This window comes from Falco naumanni, chromosome 1, assembly GCF_017639655.2.
Source record: "Falco naumanni isolate bFalNau1 chromosome 1, bFalNau1.pat, whole genome shotgun sequence".
Lineage (NCBI taxonomy): Eukaryota > Metazoa > Chordata > Aves > Falconiformes > Falconidae > Falco > Falco naumanni.
Genome location: NC_054054.1, coordinates 16,883,163 through 16,901,283, shown reverse-complemented (window position 1 = coordinate 16,901,283; position 18,121 = coordinate 16,883,163). Strand labels below are relative to the sequence as shown.

The following is an 18,121-nucleotide window of genomic DNA, read 5'->3' as shown; positions in this document are numbered from 1 at the left end:
GATGGAGCTGGCAGGCAGATGTAACTGCCTGTGCAGAGCCTTTTTCTGGGCTGCAACACCCAGGCAGGTGCTTTGCATTCCTGCACAGGCTGGAGGCACTTTTTAAATGGACAGAGGGCAAGTGGACGTAAGTACCCCAGAGGGAAGCAAAGCGCTCCACAGCCAGGCATGCCCCTGCGGCTGCAGCACCCGTGTCCGCGGGTGCCCACGCAGAGCTGGTGCCGGGGCGGTGTGGGGATGCCTGCCCTGGCTCCCCGGGGATGTCACCACGCTAACACCCAGGAGAAAGCGCCCTGGGGGCACGGCGGTGCAGGGGTTGGGGGGAGGGGGCACGGTGTGTGTGCGGGGGGGTGGCCCTGGCGTGCGCCGCGGTAGCGGCGGCCCAGCGTACCGGCCACCCGGCCCCTGGCTGCAGGGGGCGGGGACAGGGCCGGGCCGAGCCGAGGCGAGCCGGGCCGGATCGGGCCGGGCCGAGCCGAGCCAGTCACCCCCCCTCGCCGCGCCACCAGCCTCCTGGCGCGGCCCCGCCCCGCCCCCTGCGCCGGCCGGCGGCGGGGCCCAGTGCGGGGGCGGAGCGTCGGGCTCACCTGGGCCCGCGGCCCCGCCCCTGCCCTGCCGCCGCCGCCGCCGCCGCGGGGACGCGGGCGTTTCTCCGCTGCCGGGGCGGTGGGGTCCGGCTGCGGCCCCGAGCCGTGGCGGCGGCGTCCGCCGTGAGAGCGCCCCCTCCCCGGGGAGGGGGTACAGCGCCAGCCGCTTCAGGCGGGAAGGAGGAGGCGGAGGCGGCGGCGGCCGGGCTCGGCGGTGCGGCCTCCGCGCCCTGCCCGTCCCGATCAGCCCGGCCCCGCCTGCTCCCGGTCGCCGCCGGGTGGGCGCTGAGCTCCCGCGGCGCGATGTCGGCGCGGCGGCGGCGGCGGGCGGCCGCCGAGGAGGAGGAGGAGGAGGCGGCGGAGGCGGGGAGCGACAAGGTGAGGGCGGGCGGGCGGGGGCCGTTGGCGGCCGCTGGGGCAGGTGTGCGGGCGGGGGGCGGCGCTGCCCCCGCTGGCGGCTCGGCGGGCCCAGCTTAGGCGCCGTGACTCCGCCGGTGGCGCCCGCGGCGGGAGCGGGACGTGCCGAGCGCTCGGTGCGCGGGGGCGAGGGGCCCACGCGTGTCCTGCCCCGCCGCGGGCCGGGCCGGGGCACCCCGCTGGGCTGCGGGCGGCGCGCTGCGGTGGGCCCGGCCGGGGCGGGCGGGGGGCGCGGTCCCGCGTGTGGAGGGGGCGCCGGGTACAGGCCGTGCCAGCGCCGCCCGCCGTGCGCCTGCTTCACGGCCGGTAGGCGACAGGCACCCGGCCCGGCCCCGCAGGCCGTACCGTGCGGCGTTTCTGCTCAGGCAGGAGGTTTTCCATTGCCAAGTCTGTGCATCGGGTTCATTATAGCGGCAAAACAGCCACCGCGCTGTTCTTTTGTTTGCCGCGGCGTTAAGGCTTATCCCCACAAAAGCAAAGCGCGTCCCGCTTGCTAATTGTCTGAATAAAATGAAAGCGACGTTCTCATGTTGGTAACTGGAATAATAATAATTAAAAAAAAGCAGCATTCTGATTGCTAAATTAAGTGTGCAGTACGCGGTGGAGGGTGCTGGGGTTGGTGCCTGTTTAATCCTAGGTGGATGTGGAAGTTGGGGAGCGTGGCGTCTGCCCCGGGCGCCGTGGCAAGGGAAACGCGCCCTGAAACTGAAACTCAACAGTTGCTTTTGATTCTGCACTTTGGTTGCGTGAACCCGAAGCCAGTGAACTTGAAAATGTGTAGTGCTGAGCTGCGCTGAGAGCTGTCATCAAACAAGGTACATTTAGACCACAGCTGCGCAGAGTGTGTTTCGCTGTAGATGAGAATTAACCTTTAAACCCAATTGCTTGTGCACTTAAAAAGCAGTTTTTCTGTGGAGTTGTTCAGGTTTGCTTTATTTTGTAGGCTAAGCTCATCTCTGAGGTGTGCAGGGAGTTGCCTTCAGAGAGTTCTTCCCGTTCAAAGCCTCTGCTCTCCAGACCTCAGAAGGGTGCAGCTAAAACTCAGTAATATTATTCTTGGTTTACTTGCATGATTTCCAGAGAGGAAAATGCTGTTCTTGCCTATAGGTCTACTTTAGGTTTTTACTTTATCTGCTTGACAGCCTAGTGTTTCGTCCAGTTGCAGATGATGTTGAGCAGAAAGGACTCTGCCGTTGTGTATACAGCTAGGGTGTTGGTTACAGGAGATAAATTTCAAAATGCACACATTTGCAATGATGGCTTGAACTGTTAGGTATGGAAAGCCTTTTCCACCACACAGAAGACTTTTTGATGGCTTATTTAGGGGACCCTCCTTGTTCCCAATAGAGTTGTTCATCCTGTCTGCCACGTGCATGCTCTGCCCCGATGTCGTGGCTCACAAGCAACATTAAGGATTGATTTTACATGTAAAGCTGTCTTTAGTGCTTTATATAACTGTAAGGTAACTGTAAGGATATACCAGCATTTTGTACTGGCTTTTCTATCAGTAGGTCATAGCCTGGGTCTCTGTTTTAGAGCAGACATCGTCTGCTGTAGGTGATTCGATGGGAAGCATCTGGTCATCTGGATTCACAGATACCATGTTATATGCCTTCTTAGATGGTTATCTTTCTGCTCTACCTCTTGCCTGACCTTTACAACAAATGGATAGCTTGTTGTTCTTTGGTTATTTTGAGATGACATATTATGAGTGTATTAATTGCCTACTTGGACCCAAAGCTTGTTCTTTTGTTCACAACCACTCAGGATGGCCGTGATGTGGTGGGTTTCCACTGCTTCCTAGTATGCAGCTCAGAGACATCACCCTCTTCCTCACTTGTAATGAAGGAGAGAACTTGGTTGTCTCCTTTTGTATGGTAACTGCTTTGTGCTGCTTCTGCTCTTGTTGATGTGTTGACCCAATTAATTCAGACCTCCAGATTCGTGCCAAAGTGGAGAAGCGCTCTGTGTTTTCTGAAGAGCTCCTGAGACACTAAATACACCTGGACAGTTTTATCTTTTGTACTTTGAGTCTTGTTTTCAGTATGTAATCTGATACTTTTCATGTTATGCTTACTATGTCTATAGATGCTAATTTCCCACTGAATTTAAGTGAAGCTCTTCCCCCCTGCCCCCCATTTGCATGTTTTTTTTACCGCTAACTGGAAACAACTGGTAGCTATTTTTATGCCCATATAATTTCAAATAAAAGTTCACTTCTTTGGGTTTGTATGAAGGAATATGGTATGCCCTTTGTGAAGCTTCTTCCTGAAGTTCTCAAGCACTGCAGGTTTCGGTGTCTTATGTTGCTCACTAGCTTGTTGAGCTGATGACTTTTTGAAAAATTTCTATGAACATGCCTTTGCCCTGTAGGGCTCTGCGATTTCACAAGTTTATTGTTTCTTTGCATTGCCCTGTGACATGCAGGAGTGACTTTTTTGTTGTTGTTGTCCCTTTTGTATTTGCTGCTGCTTGCCCTGGATGCTCTTTACCTAAGAATGTCTTGTCAGAGCGCCTTCATAAATACTCTGCGGCCTTTGGGAGCAAGAGAAACTATTGGCATTCAAATACTTAGTATGTATAGGTCCATTAAAGTTTTACAGTTGGACCTGCGTGTGTTCATGCTTCTTTTAAAATCCTTGTTGTCTGCATTCTTTACTAAAAAGCAAGCCACACTGCTTTAAAATGCTTCCAAAAAATTCAGCGTACCCTGGAAGTAATCACACAGTTATTCCTCTTTGTACTGTGCAGAGTTCTTGGAGTAAGGCAGGGAAAGGGTGGTGGAATCGTGTTGCATTGCTGGCCCTGGGAACAAGTGCCTGTTCACCTAGGGTTGTTGTTTATTATTTGTTACTAAAACAAGATAAATAACTGATGGCAGTAGGAGTTATGGTGGAAGTCTGTCAGGGATCACTTAGTTAGTTCATTTGACTTAGGTCTTTTGGAATACCCAGAAAATGGATCTGTTAAATTTTTGCAGTGAAATCTGACCTCTATGCTGTCTGCTGTAGGCATGATAATAATAATAAGGGCTGACTATTTCCAAACCTCTATTTTCTTGGAAGTGATGGTGAAGTAGTACTAATGCAGATAGTAAAGGTTCTGTAGGTTTCAGTGTTCAATTCAGTGTGTGCGCTTTTCTCACTTGTGTTTCTGCATATGTCAGGCTTTAACAGTTTGGAAAAAAAGGTTTCATTATTCAGGATCTTCTGACACTTTGCTATCTGGACTGCAGAGGAAGGTATCAAGGTACAGTAATTAAATATGCTACAATGTGATCCAACTGAACTATTGACTTCATTGTAAAACTTGTGAGAGAGACTGCAGAAAGGTCAAAGCTGGAGGAGGAAACTTCCTTTAAGTAATGCTTATACGAGTACAATGACAATAATTAAATTTTTTTGCTTGCTAACTTTTTTTCACGTAAGCTGTTGGAAAATGTCTTTGTCTTCCCAGTTGCTCTTCATATAGATGCTGCATCTTCCAAGAAAAACATGGCTGCTGCCTACTTGGGAGTTCCTTATTGTGTCTTTAAAAAAATGCTGTACAAGCAAAACATTGCAAGTGCCTTTGTAACTAGAATAATTCTTGTGTGTGGTTCACTCAGCACGTGTTAATTGTAGTGGAGGACATGTGGTACAAAACAGCAATTCCGATGCATATGTCCTTTTAGATGCTGCAAGGTTGACTTGTCTGTTTTTTTCAGCATGACACACAGCTGTATCCTGGTAGGTGTTGTCAAGCAGAAATCCGTGTGGATTGACTGTTGATGAACAGTCCATCCATGTGAATCTTGACTGTTGGAGTTCCTCCTTTGTATAGCCAAGTGTTCGTGGTCCTGTACAGAAGATTTAGCTTAAGGATGAAAGTCTTGTCTTTAAGAACACCAAAATCAAACCCAAACCCTACAAATAAATAAACAAAGCTTTGTCTTGGGGTACTGTGGAAATGACGAAAACCAGTGAGTGTTGTAGTGGTCGGATAGGCGTGCTTATTATGTGCTGAGGTATTTGTAGCACGTGAGTAACTGCCAGGTTTGCCTTCTTCCCCGTACTTGTTAGGCCTGCATCATCTCAGCCTTGTTGGACTTCTATTCTATGATCTGATCAGATAGGTTCTGTTCAAAGAACATGTGCTGTCAAATGAAGAGTAACACAGCAGTGACCTCATAGCAACATCTATCTGTTACAGACACTTGGGATGTGCATCAGGGAGATGGGAGTGGCACACAGTCTGCATGTAAAAGGCTCTGTCACCTGCAGTTTGAAAACTCCAGAAAGAAATTAAAACACCTCAGATCAAACATTTAATTTGGCGTTGGGGTTGAAAGGTGTCTTAGTTGCTTAGGACAGTACAACTTCTGCTGTTTTCAATTAACTTTGGAAAACCTAGTGAATACCTGCTCATGGTGTAAACCCCACGGTATTTCAATTAATGCCCCTCGCAGGTCCTTGTTACTGTGTGTTCAGCTTGGCCAAATCCCAGACCTGAAGAGCAGCAGAAGGAAGGGCTGCGTAGTTTTATACTGAACTCCAAAACTGCTTCTAGAAGGTCAAGCTGAAGTAGCAAGTCTCTTGATTTGTTTTGGTTTTTTTCTTTTGAGCACTTTTATAGTGATTAACTTAGTGCTGCCTTCCATAGTGATTGCTGTTTTTCATGGCTATAAACTGGAATGTTTATAATCAATCATGTAAAATAATTAAGAAAACAATTAGCAAGAAAGACTTGTCCCCCAGTGATGGGGTTCTTTGAGCATTTCATGATGCAGAAGACAATTATGAACAACTTCCTCTTTGGCTTCTGACTTAGCCCATTAAATGCCTTACCCAGGAAATGGTTGTGGCCATTTTAGCAATTAACTGGAAAATAAGGTATTTAAGGTATTTTTTGAGGTATGTTACAAAGAGAAGTTGAAAATGGTTGGGGTTTGTCTCCCACTGGTTATTGTAGCAGTCTAAAGTTAAAAAATGCACCAGGTTCTATGCAACTTGCAGGTTGCACCAGCCAAGCTTCCAGTAGGGGCAGCGTGAACCATGAGCTACTGAAAACCCATCAGAGAAGCACAGACTCCTCCAAGGTGTTCAGATACTCTGAAAAATGCCATGCACCTGTGAATTCAGGTGTTTCAAATAGCAACTCTAAAACATTGCTTCTAATGAGGTGCATGAGTGACAGTTATATGTTAAATATCAGAGGGGTAAAACTAAGTATGATTTTATATTTTTTGTTTTAATCTTTAAACACTGTTTGAATATGGAAACATTTTCTGTGATACCAAAAGCCAAAAAAACCCAAAAAGTTTGGGCGTTTTCTGAGTTCTGAGTGCTAAAAAGAGAGAATATCTCAGCCATGTGCAAGCAGGGATTAATATTAAAGACACTAAGTCATGGTCTTGGGGCCAGGGTTACTGCCCCTACCCATCATATACACAGTGAGCAGCATCTTCTGGAGCCGTACAGAGAGCTTGCTGCGCCTCAGTTGGAACATGGCTTTGGGAGAGACCTGTGATCCCCGGCAATCACATCTGTGGTTGATTTCCGAAGCTGTGGTACAGCACTATGAGAAACAACTACGAGAAACAGAGGTTGCAAGCACAGTATTTATTTATTTATGTGCTTTTCCAGTTGTTCTACAGACTTTCTGAAGTCTGGTCTGCAGTTAGTGTATTTGCTCTTTTCCTATTAATTGTAGACAATATCTGTCTAATAGTTATTCAGCTGTGGGTTTTCAAGGAACAGGGAAAACATTCACCATGTTTTTCCCAAGATGTGAATGATGTAAAATCCATTCAAGAAATGGATCTCGGGCGCGTGCGTGGTACACAAAGCGAATGAGCGAAACGCAGGGCTGACGTGTGAAAGAAGAGAATGACTTTCCCTGTGGTTACCTGTTTCCCATGCGCGTGTGTATAGTGCCAGCTGCCGGTCTCTGCTTCTAAAAAGCATTTTAAAGGGAAAAGGCTGGTGCTTGGCCTGGGCCCGCTGCCCCTGGAGCGGGGTGGGGGCGGCGGGGGGCGCCCTGCAGCACCATGGCCAGCTCCCGGCCGCCCGCGGCGCGACCCCCGGCGGGACCCCGGCGGCGCTGGGCAGGGCTCAGCCCTCGGTTACCGTGTGGGAAAGGCTCACCCTTCCCACCTGTGCTGCTCACAGAGGTGTCGCTGAGGCAGGGGTTTGCACTGAAGGGTGGCTTCCTGAAAAGGCCCACGGATGGCGAGGGAAAGGCGGTATGAAGGGGCTAACGTGGGATGGGGGGGTTGTGAGCTGCCCCGGTTCTGTGGTGGCTCACGGAGGGGTGAGAGGGAATAGGCGCACCTCCTGGCTGCCAAAATGCCACAAATACTTAGAACAAGGGAAGAAAGCAGTATTATTAAGGAAAGGTAGGAAAGAAAACAGTCATGTTCATGCAGATGAAGGAGAAAGAGCCATGGCCAGTGATGAGGGAGTTTGGAACAGAGGGAGGCAGAAAGAGCAGTATAGCGGTGGTGAACAAGGTTTTCAAGCACAGTTGCTACACAGTCCCCAGAACTGTTAAGAACCGATGAACCTGAGGTGGCAGGGCAGGCTGGAAGCTGTTCGGAATTGTAAGGAGGTCAGGCAAGCTGGGGGGTCAGGAAGAAGTTTAGGCCTCAGGAGAGCCAGACACTGCACCAGAGACAGCACCCAGCCTTACTGCTGCACCGTGGCCGAGCGAAGCCACCTGGCTCCGCAGGGTTGTGGTGTCTGTAACACTGGAACGAGTGAAGTCAGTCATCAGCACCCTTAGTGCCAGCTTTAACTGAGGGAAAAATAGTCTTGACAGTCTACTCTGACCGTTGGTGACAATTTGTCTGTTGTCACCAAAATATACACTGCTTATTTTGCGTTTGGGTTAGACACAGTGTCTAGGTGATGTCTTCCTGAGTGGTCGTTAGTGAATACTGAAGAAACAACTGCAGTGTTGGAGTCATACAAAAAATTATTCTGAGTAATACTGTGTCCATAGGACACTTGGTCACATCACAGTTTGGTTTTGGATTGTTCTTTTCAAGCTGAAGGGTTCAAGTCCTAGTGGATCTATGTATGAGACTGTGCCAGCAACCTCTCTTCATTGTGCAAAGGGACTGGGTTTTTTCATGCATTCAGTTTCCTCTTTTATTCTTAATGTGACATTACAACTCTAGAAGACCCTTCTCCTTATTCCATAAAGGGTTAGTTTGAGATGTAGGTGAAGGAATGTGTTAGAAGGTTAGAGCTTTCTGTTAAACTCCTGTGTTCTGTGTCAGCTGCAGTATTTCTAGAAGCATATAAATACACGCTTATGCACGTGGGTTGAAAAAGTGCCTAGAATATGAAGTTTCTTGAGTACAGCAGGTAACATCACAACATCTGAGTACTGGCCTGCGTATAAACATTTATTGGCATACATTTGTCTCCTACAGCATCTACGGTGTCACTAGTACACCGTTGTCTTTTTAGAAGGTAATGTAGATATTATTGGGTCCTAAATACAGGTTTATGGCTCTGAATGCTGTTTTATGACATAACTAATAATCTTGCATGTTGTGTTGGTTTTTTTTTGGTCATAGGAAGTGGATTTGGAAGAAAGACTTGGCGAGTTGGATCTTAGAATTGATTCAGATGTTCCCGATGTTCCTCCACCGACAGACAGCACTCCAGAAATCCTCAAAAGGGCTTTGTCGGGCTTATCTGCCAGGTATAGTAAAAAAAAAGCTCTCAAATTTAATAGCTGCTGGCTAAAATTCTTACAAATTATGTTGCAGTTTTAATTTTTATAGATTATACTGCAGTTTCAAATTTTATATGATACACATGAAAACTGAAGGAAAAATTTTTAGTGGATGTCATTAATTTATTTGTGCTTTGATAGTCCCTTCAGTGTGGTATTTTTTGCATATACCTGAAGGTTGCCCGTGGCATGCATTTCTAAGTAAACCACTGCGATGTTTAGCTACAATTTGCTTAAATATTTGCTTAAATATTTGCTCAGTCTGAGCATTGCAATAGAAGCGGCTAAAGAATAGTCAGAATAGCTGTTTCTGACGGTTATAAGAAACTAATTTCCTATGTCCAGGGTTAGGAGGTATTTGTGTATAAATGAAAAGGGAAGAAGTGTCAATTCTCTGGGTGAACTTTGCTAGCTTTTTGTGACAGTATTTCCACTTCTAAATATTTTTTACTGACAGTTAAATACAATATAGCTTGTATTTCCATACCTTTTAAAGCAACATTTAATTTTTTCCTGCTGTCTCTTTTCAAACCTAGGTTTCTGTTTCCAACCCCTGTTCACAGGAGCTTAATGGTTAGCAAATGTGTGAGGGTGTTTGTGTATGTGTATAAATAGACAGATAATGGTGGGGACCTGCATATTCATGGAGGCTAATGAATGAAGTCCCTACTATAATTTTTTATGCAGTCCCTTTACAACACTTGGTCAGTCACACCCTTTTGGAGGTGGCAATTCACATTACCTTTTTTTCACTAGTGCAATGAAAGAACACTTAGGAGTGTGATAGATCACATACCAAAAAACTACCTGGTAAAATGAATGTGTGTATCGTGCCTACCTTACGCTCAACGTAACAAACCAAGCAACATACAATGTATATTTTAGATGCAACTTAGGTCTTGCAGGAGTCCAAAGAAGGACCTCCAATCTGGGCTACAATTAAAAATTTTGAAGTCTTTGTAAAAAAATTGATCTCCAGCAGACATCTTCCAATAGCAGCGTGAAAGTACATTTTTTTTGACTTGATGCTCTTCTAAGGTGTTGTTTGTTTCTGTTGTGACGTCTGGGAGCTATATACAAACGTATTTTTCCCAGGTGTCAAAAATCATGTTTCTAAACGGCACCAGCTGTGAGCAGCATGTGATGTTTACTGCTGCCACACCACTACTGAAAGGAGAATCTAGTTCCTATCGCATTCAAAGTTCTCCTACCGTGTTGAATGTTGTGGAATCTTCAGGCTTGTTTCAAAGGGCACTTGCACAGTGATACCTCATAAGGGGCACAGGCAAAACCTTTCCTGTTTCACATGATTGAAATTCTTTATTGGAGTATTTGCACAAAGGTGCACAAGGGTGCTTTGAGTGCAAAATTAAATTCATGGTGTTTTATGAATAATAGTCTTAAATCACCTGTTAGTTTAGTAACTGGCAGGCCCACCAAAGCTGGTGTCACAATACCCTATGTGAGTGCGTTGCACTGGAAGTCTGAGAAATATTGTTTCTCTTTGTGTTTAGACTTCAGAGGCAATAGTATCCATAACTTTCCAGTGGAGAGTTAAGATAAAATAAACTTGTCAGGTGGCTTCCTAGATTATGGAGCTTGTTGCCTGTCTTACTGAAGCTGCCTTTCCAGTGCTGTGCTTGTCAACACCCTCAAGATACTCTGTGGTATTTTAACATTATTCTTAAGGGACGTTGAGTTCTTGTAAAGGAGTCTTGCTCATCATAGATATGCCACTAGGAGTGAGCTGCTACTCTATAACCCACATCACAGAGGAATGTAAAGCATCTGTTGTGATAAAGCCTGTTGTGCCTTTGTTCTGATACTTAAGGCAAATCCAATTAGTGGGTTTAGCTTTATTAACTTGCTGATGAATAACATCCTTGAAAATCAAATTAATAATAGTTGAAGTTTACAGTAAAAGTGGAGTATGACACAAAACTAAGTGTCCTCTAAATCAGATGTATATCCTGATGCAGCAGTGAAACACAAGACCAATACAAAGCAAAACATCAGAAAGAATTTCTTTAAGCTATGGTAGGGATTCTTGTGTTTAGCAGTAACTTGTGATTAGTTGACTTGGTGTACTTTTAGAGGCAAAATTCTTGAAAGGAAAAATACAGGCAAAAAAGGAGAAAACTTACTGAGAAGTAATATGAACAATAAAATACAGACTATTGATAACTAGAAACACTTCCATGGCAGAGTGAAGCATATGATGAGAGTTTTTAACATTCTTTTTTAAAATGAGCTAGGCTCTTGATTTTTCCCGATACTGGCCATTGGGGGCAGGGGGTTGGGGGTGTAGGGAGGGTGAGAAACAACATTTTGATTACTCTAGAAACTACTAAAATTTCCCCAAAAACCCCCAACCATCCAGCAAAGACTTCCTAGTTGGAGAAGACTTCCCCAAGCGTGCACCTCAAATATTGTGCTCAGTTTTGGGCCCCTCATTACAAGAAAGACACTGAAGTGCTGGAGTGTGTCCAGAGACAGGCAACAAAGCTGATAAAGAGTCTAAAGAACAAGCATTACGAGGAGCAGCTGAGGGAACTGGGGCTGTTTATCCTGGAGAGGAGGCTCAGCGGAGACCTTTTTTTTTCTCTGCAACTACCTGAAAGGAGGTTGTAGGCAGGTGGGGGTTGGTCTCTTTTCCCAAGTAATAAGCAATAGGACAAGTGGAAATGTCCTCAAGTTGCACCGAGGGAGGTTTAGGTTGGGTATTAGAAAAAGTTTCTTCACCAAAAGTGTTGTCAAGCATTGGACCAGGCTTCCCAAGGAAGTGGTTGAGTCACCGCCCCTGGAGGTATTTGAAAGATGTGTAGATGTGGTGCTTAGGGACATGGTTTAGTGGTGGACTTGGCAGTGCTGGGTTAACGGTTGGACCTGATGATCTTAAAGGTCTTTTCCAACCAAAATGATTTTATGGTATCAGGAATTTCTATTCTGCTTTCCTTAGTCTATTCTGCTTTCCTTAGGTAGCCACAAACAGCTGCAAAGGTCTACGAGGGGAAAATAGTAGAACTAGTTTGACCCATCACCCCTCATTGTCACATGTTTTCCTGTCCTCATTCCAGTGCTCACGAGAACACAGGACTGCTGTCAGCAGATAACCATCTATCTGGCAAAAATAGCTACTTTGCTGTTACAGAAAGCTGGTGATCACCTGGTTTTTTTTGTGGTTTTTTTTTTTTTTATTATTTTGGTCTCTTACTCCTCAAAGATTTGTATGCTTTTTACTTGGCAGCCTTTCTTTCATATGTAAGCCTTGACATGGCTGGGCCCTTGTCAGTCTTGCTGATTATGTGATGCTTTTTGAGCGTCCTGATGTATTTTCACAGCATCTTCAATATGGGGTTGATCGGTTGAATTGCAAGTGATGTTTGGGGGGGGCGTGGAGCATGGGGGTATAAGACAAGTGACTAACTTTTATTTCTTTTACTGTATATCCTGTTTAGTTAGATAGTTGGTTGAATCTGTGGTTCTTGCTGTGTGTTTTATTAAATGTGAAAATTTATGGAAATCCCACTGTTTCTGATACACTTTAATCTCTAGTTAGTAAAGGAAGTGGCTTTTATTTTCTTTTATAACTGCTTGGGGTTTTTTCTCTCTTTTTTTTTTTTTTTTTTTTTATTAGATGGAAAAATTGGTGGATTCGTGGAATTCTCACTCTAGCTATGATTTCTGTGTTTTTTCTGATCATATACCTGGGATCATTTATGCTGATGCTTCTGGTAAGTTTGTTTAAATGCATTCTACTGTGCAAGAATTACTTGATTTCTTTGTTCATTGTGCCTAAGACAGCTGGAAGCAAACCGAACAGACAGCTAAGAGCAATTTGTCTCTTATTTGTCTAAATGTAAATGCCTTTGAAAAACACTGGACAGATTCACAACTGGGCCTTGTGGATTAAGGACTTCTTCTATGCTATAATTAATTTTTTTTAAAAGTAGGAATGAAGGTAACTAAGAAGTTGAACAATTGTTGGCTTGAAGTTAACTAAACTACTGTCATCTGTTTCCTTGTCTGGTTCCCATCACCTACTGTTATGTTCTTTGAGGTTTGTTCAAAAAACCCCAACAAATGAACAACACCAACCTTCCCCCCTCCCGGCCCCCCCCCCCCCCCCGAAAAAACAACCCCAAAACAAAAAACCATGAAGACACAAGAGAGTCATGTTCGAGGCTGAGGAAAGCAGGCAGCTCTGGTTTGCTCTCTGTGACTGGCACTTAAAGGCTTTCCTCAAGCATGCTCCATTAATTCTCTGCTTCTCTATGGGGCTGCCTTGCAGCCTTGGGCTTATTTGTAGAATGGGGCTAGGTCCCATCCCATACAGAGATAAAGTGCGTTTTTATGTCATGAAGTGAAATAATAATAATATGCCCTACATACCCGGCCAGCCTTTATTGCTTCTTTCCATCATTTTTATTGCTGGTATTTTTACTGAACAATGTTTCAAGTGTCATAACCACTTGTGGCAAGTAACAGGCAGGGATGTGGCTTCTGAAACACTGAAATTGGTACTTCTGGGTAACTGCTTTGATATTTCACTCTTAAGTTCATTTAATTGTCAAAATGTGCTTTTTCTACTGTTTTGTGAAACACCTTTTCAGTTGTATTTATAGAATCATTTTGGTTGGAAAAGACCTTTAATATCATCAGGTCCAATCATTAATCCAGCACTGCTAAGTCCATTACTCAACCATGTCCCCAAACACCACATCTACACATCTGTTAAATACCTCCAGAGATGGAGACTTGACCACTTCCCTGAGCAGCCTTTTCGCATGCTTGACAGCCCTTTTGATGAAGAAATTTTTTCTTAGTACCCAATCTAAACCTCCCCTGGCACAACTTGAGGCTGTTTCCCCTTGTCCTGTCACTTGTTACTTGGGATGAGAGGCCGACCCCCACCCGCCTACAGCCTCCTGTCAGGCAGTGGCAGAGAGCGATAAGCCCCCCCTGAGCCTCCTTGTCTCCAGGCTGAACACCCCGGCTCCCTCAGCCGCCCCTCACAACACTTGTGCCCCAGCCCCTTCCCCAGCCCCGCTGCCCGTCTCTGGACACGCTCCAGCCCCTCAGTGTCCCTCCTGCAGCGAGGGGCCCAAACCTGAACACAGGATTCCAGGGGCGGCCTCACCAGTGCCCAGTGCAGGGGGACGGTCACTGCCCTGGTCCCGCTGGCCACGCTGTTGCTGACACAAGCCGGGATGCTGCTGGCCCTCCTGGCCACCTGGGCACGGTGCTGGCTCCTGCCCAGCCGGCTGCCCACCGGCACCCCCAGGCCCTTTCCCCCCAGGCACTTCCCAGCCGCTCTGCCCCAGCCTGGAGCGCTGCGTGGGGCCGGTGTGACCCCAGGGCAGGACCCGGCACTCGGCCCTGTGGAACCTCATACAAGTGGCCTGGGCCCACGGATCCAGCCTGCCCAGACCCCTCTGCAGAGCCTCCTGCCCTCCAGCAGATCAGCACCCCTGCCCAGCCGGGTGTTGGCTGCAGACTCGCTGAGGGGGCACTCGATCCCCTCGCCCAGATCACAGACAGAGACACGAACCGGGACCGGCCCCAGCGCTGAGCCCTGGGGAACACCACGTGTGCCCGGCCGCCAGCTGGATGTGGCTCCATTCCCCACCCCCCTTTGGGCTCGGCCAGCCAGCCAGCCTTTTACCCAGCCCGGAGCGCACACCTACAGGCCGCGAGCAGCCGGTTTCCCCAGGAGATGCTGTGGGACACGGTGTCAAAGGCTTTACTGAAGTCCAGCTAGACAGCACCCACAGCCTTTCCCTCATCCACGAAGTGGGTCACTTGCTGTAGAAGATCAGGTTCATCAAGCAGGACCTGCCTTTCATAAAACCCTGCTCTCTGGGCCTGATCACCTGGTTGCCCTGTACATGCTGTGTGATGGCGCTGAGGATGATTTTCTCTATAATCATCCCTGGCACTGAGGTCAGGCTGACAGGCCTGTAGTTCTCCATATCCTCCGTCTGGCCCTTCCTGTAAATGGACATCACATTTGGTAACCTCTGCTCTGCTGGGACCTCCCTGTTTCACCAGGTCTGCTGGTAAATGATGGCAAGTGGCTGAGTGAGCGGTTCCCCAGCTCCCTCTGTACCTTCGGTGGTCCCATCCTGCCCCATAGACTTGTGTGTGCGTTGAAGTGGTGTAGCAGGTCACTGACCATTTCCCCTTGGATTATGGGGGCTTCATTCTGCTCCCCCTCCCTGTCTTCCAGCTCAGGGGGCTGGGTGCCTGGAGAACAACTGGTCTTACTATTAAAGGCTGAGGCAAAGAAGGCAGTAATTACCCCAGCCTTTTCTTCATCCTTTGTCGATATGTTTCTCCCCACGTCCAGTAAAGGATGGGGATTTTCCTTAGTCCTCTTTTTGTTGCTGATGTATGTATAGAAACATTTTAATTATGTTGTATGGCAGTAGCCAGTCTAAGTTCTAGCTGGGCTTTGGCCCTTCTAATTGTCTCCCAGCATAACCTCATGACATCTTTGTCGTCCTCCAGAGTTGCCTGCCCCTTCTTCCGCAGGTCATAATCTCCCCTTTTCCCCCTGTATTTTCTTCAGGACTGGAATGCTGTTTCACCAGTATTATGGTCTGCACTGCAGCCTTTACATCTGAATTAGTCTGATTTTTATTTCCTATTTTCAGGTGAATGACATAACAAAGTAGTAATTTATTGTTTCATTGGAAAACATATATATAAATGAAACATAGAAATGGAATAGTGTTCTTCCTCTGTTGTACTGCAAAGCAATAACTCTGTCTTCTAATATGATAAACAGGTCGTACAGTTGACATTTGAGACTTTGTAAAAAAGAATGGAGGGAAAGACCAGATTTGTTCATGAATTATTACTTTTTACTGGAATCGAATACTTTACATTTAAACAAGAGTTATGTTGAAACCAAATCTTAATACTGAGCCTGAAAATGCCCAGAGTATTTTCTTTTAAGAAGGGTAATCTAGTGAAGTTTGGAAGACAAAACCTGAGACTGCTCTAAAAAGTGTGGAGGCATGTTTGATGTTTGCCTGCTACTAAGGTAACAGGTACTTCCATGCCTTTGGACCCCAGTGTCCTTTTCCACTGTGAGGTGCAATCCTTTAACGTTGCTCTTGCACGTAGCATTTCAGTTTTATAATGTAGGCCAAGCATAAGAGCACGAGAAAGGGGAGCTTCAAAATTAACTCACCGAGGTGGTGTAAGACTGTTTTAAACTGCATTCACCTGTTGAGCAAGACAAAATTTATTCATGGGTGCAGGTGGTGAGAGAATACTGCAAAGCCTGGCACCTGGCGTGTGCAGCTGGTGTGGGCAGGTTCTCACCCCTGCCTCTGCACAGGGTTACTTGTGACCTGTGTTTGGCAATACTTGATAGCTGGGCAGGGCCACCTGCTTGGTGACGGTGGGTTAGCCAAAACTGGTGGAGAGTCCTTTGGAGCCCAAAGATTGACAGGACGTACTACCAGACTTGCACGGGCAAGCATGGGAGTAGTGAGATCAGCAAAACAAAATTAAACGGTGGAGGGTGTTGTGTTCAGGCCTGGGTTAGGTAAGCTTTGCTTCTAATCATCAGTGCTAATTGCCCTTAATGAGATGCTTGCAAGTGGAAGACCTGGGTGTCCAAGTTGTGTTGCACAGTTAGTTTTTTCCATTGGATCTTAGAAAATATTTCTTAAGCTAAATTTAAGGATGAAGCTTAGCCAAAAGGAATGGAAGAGCCTTCTGTAGAGGAAGGGCTTTCGACCTGTTGCTGCCAAACCGTAAAAGTCAGCAGCTTTCCTTTGTTTCACGAGTGTATTCTTGTAGGTAGCCCCATGTATTTTTTTCTCAGCATGCCTAGTGATTTTAAGGGTTTTGGGGGAGGTTTAAAGCAGAGCTTTATTTTTCTTTGGACTTTGCTTTGAACCTGTCTGTCTGCTGTGCGGAATTTGAATTCATAATAATTTCTCCCCTTAGTGCAGGTTGCAGTACTGCTTACTGCCTTTAAGAAACAACTGCAGCATCTTTACATAGTTTTTTATTTCTTATTTTAGGTCTTAAGCATCCAAGTGAAGTGTTACCACGAAATCATTACTATAGGTTACAGAGTCTACCACTCGTATGATTTACCATGGTTTAGATCCCTCAGCTGGTGAGTAGCAAGCAAGAACATCAATAAGCAGGGATGGGAAACTTAAATATTCATGTTCCTCATGTCCTCTCGTGGCAGAATGATGGCTTTGTATGTCATGTGCACACACAAAACTTGACATCTGTCTCTAATACAGGATTCTGTAGTTGTCTTCCACCTCTGAACTTGGACAAGTTAGTTGGCCTTTTACTACCACAATTTTTCCCTTGATAGAAATACGTATATATGTATGCATGTGTATATGCTTTAAGTCAGAACTGAGCATGTGTAAGCTATCTAAAAATGTGCATAGCCAAATAATCACCTGATATGTATTACCTGAACTGCTTTGCTTTTTTTTTTTTTTTTTACATTGGCTGTTAACCTTGCACAAGTAATAAATAGAACCGGTACCTTAAAAGCTCCTCTACACGCATGCAGAGAATTGAAATAATAGAATACAAGCTTTAAATCCTTTCCAATCATGCATTTAATCACAGGACAGCATACATGTAGTGTTGGGGGATCTTCTGAAAGGCAAAATATAAGATTAATTTTTCTGGCAAATCCCAGATACTTGTGACAATGTCCAGCTTACATAGGGCTGGATAGAACTGGGGAAATCAACTCTTCTGAGTTCTGGGAGGAAAAAGAAAAGCTTTTGATTAGCATTAGTGTTATGGGAAGGTGTTGGGCGCATGTAGTCTCTAAGGTGCTTAAGGACATAATTCTTTGACATGGCCTGTGTTGTGTTGTTTCAGATTTGTGTTGGGTTTGTCGTCTTTAAGGAATTGAAATATCTGTGTTATTCCCTGTCTCTTATCACATCGCTTCTTCACTTCTAGAAGCAACTTTACTGTGTAATGTTGTCGATTCCTGCTGTTGGCTTTTCTGTAAGTGCTAATCGGTTCCCCTCTGGTCACACCTGGATTATCCAGGGGAATGATCTACCGTCTGCTTTGTTCCATAGCTTCTGGATCTACAGCTACGGCGCTCAGGCATGAATGATTCTACAGCCTTACCAAAATGTTTAGAGGACAATATAGGCACTCTACCACTTAGTCTACTTTGGCAGTTGGGCACTGTCACCTTCATATGTGGAGCTCAATCAACTCCCCTGTATTGCCACACTAGTTAACATCAGAGTTCCTTTCAGTCCAACATCTGGCCACTGAGACATTTCAATGAGATGAGAGAGTCCTGTCAGTAGTCTGAAGATCAACTGTTTGGCTCAGAGATGTGAAGTCTTGCAAAATGAGTGTCAACATCTATT

General features: G+C 46.0%; 1 protein-coding gene across 1 annotated transcript in view; it reads left to right on the top strand.

Moving 5' to 3' along the window:
- Positions 1-618: 618 nt before the first annotated feature.
- CDS1 (CDP-diacylglycerol synthase 1) overlaps positions 619-18,121 on the top strand; it is a 34,755-nt gene continuing 17,252 nt past the window's right edge. Inside the window, exons 1-4 of the mRNA XM_040582575.1 lie at positions 619-965; positions 8,569-8,696; positions 12,367-12,463; positions 16,772-16,869. Of these exons, the coding sequence (XP_040438509.1) occupies positions 891-965; positions 8,569-8,696; positions 12,367-12,463; positions 16,772-16,869 (398 nt within the window). The 5' untranslated portion in view covers positions 619-890. The remainder of the gene's footprint in view (positions 966-8,568; positions 8,697-12,366; positions 12,464-16,771; positions 16,870-18,121) is intronic.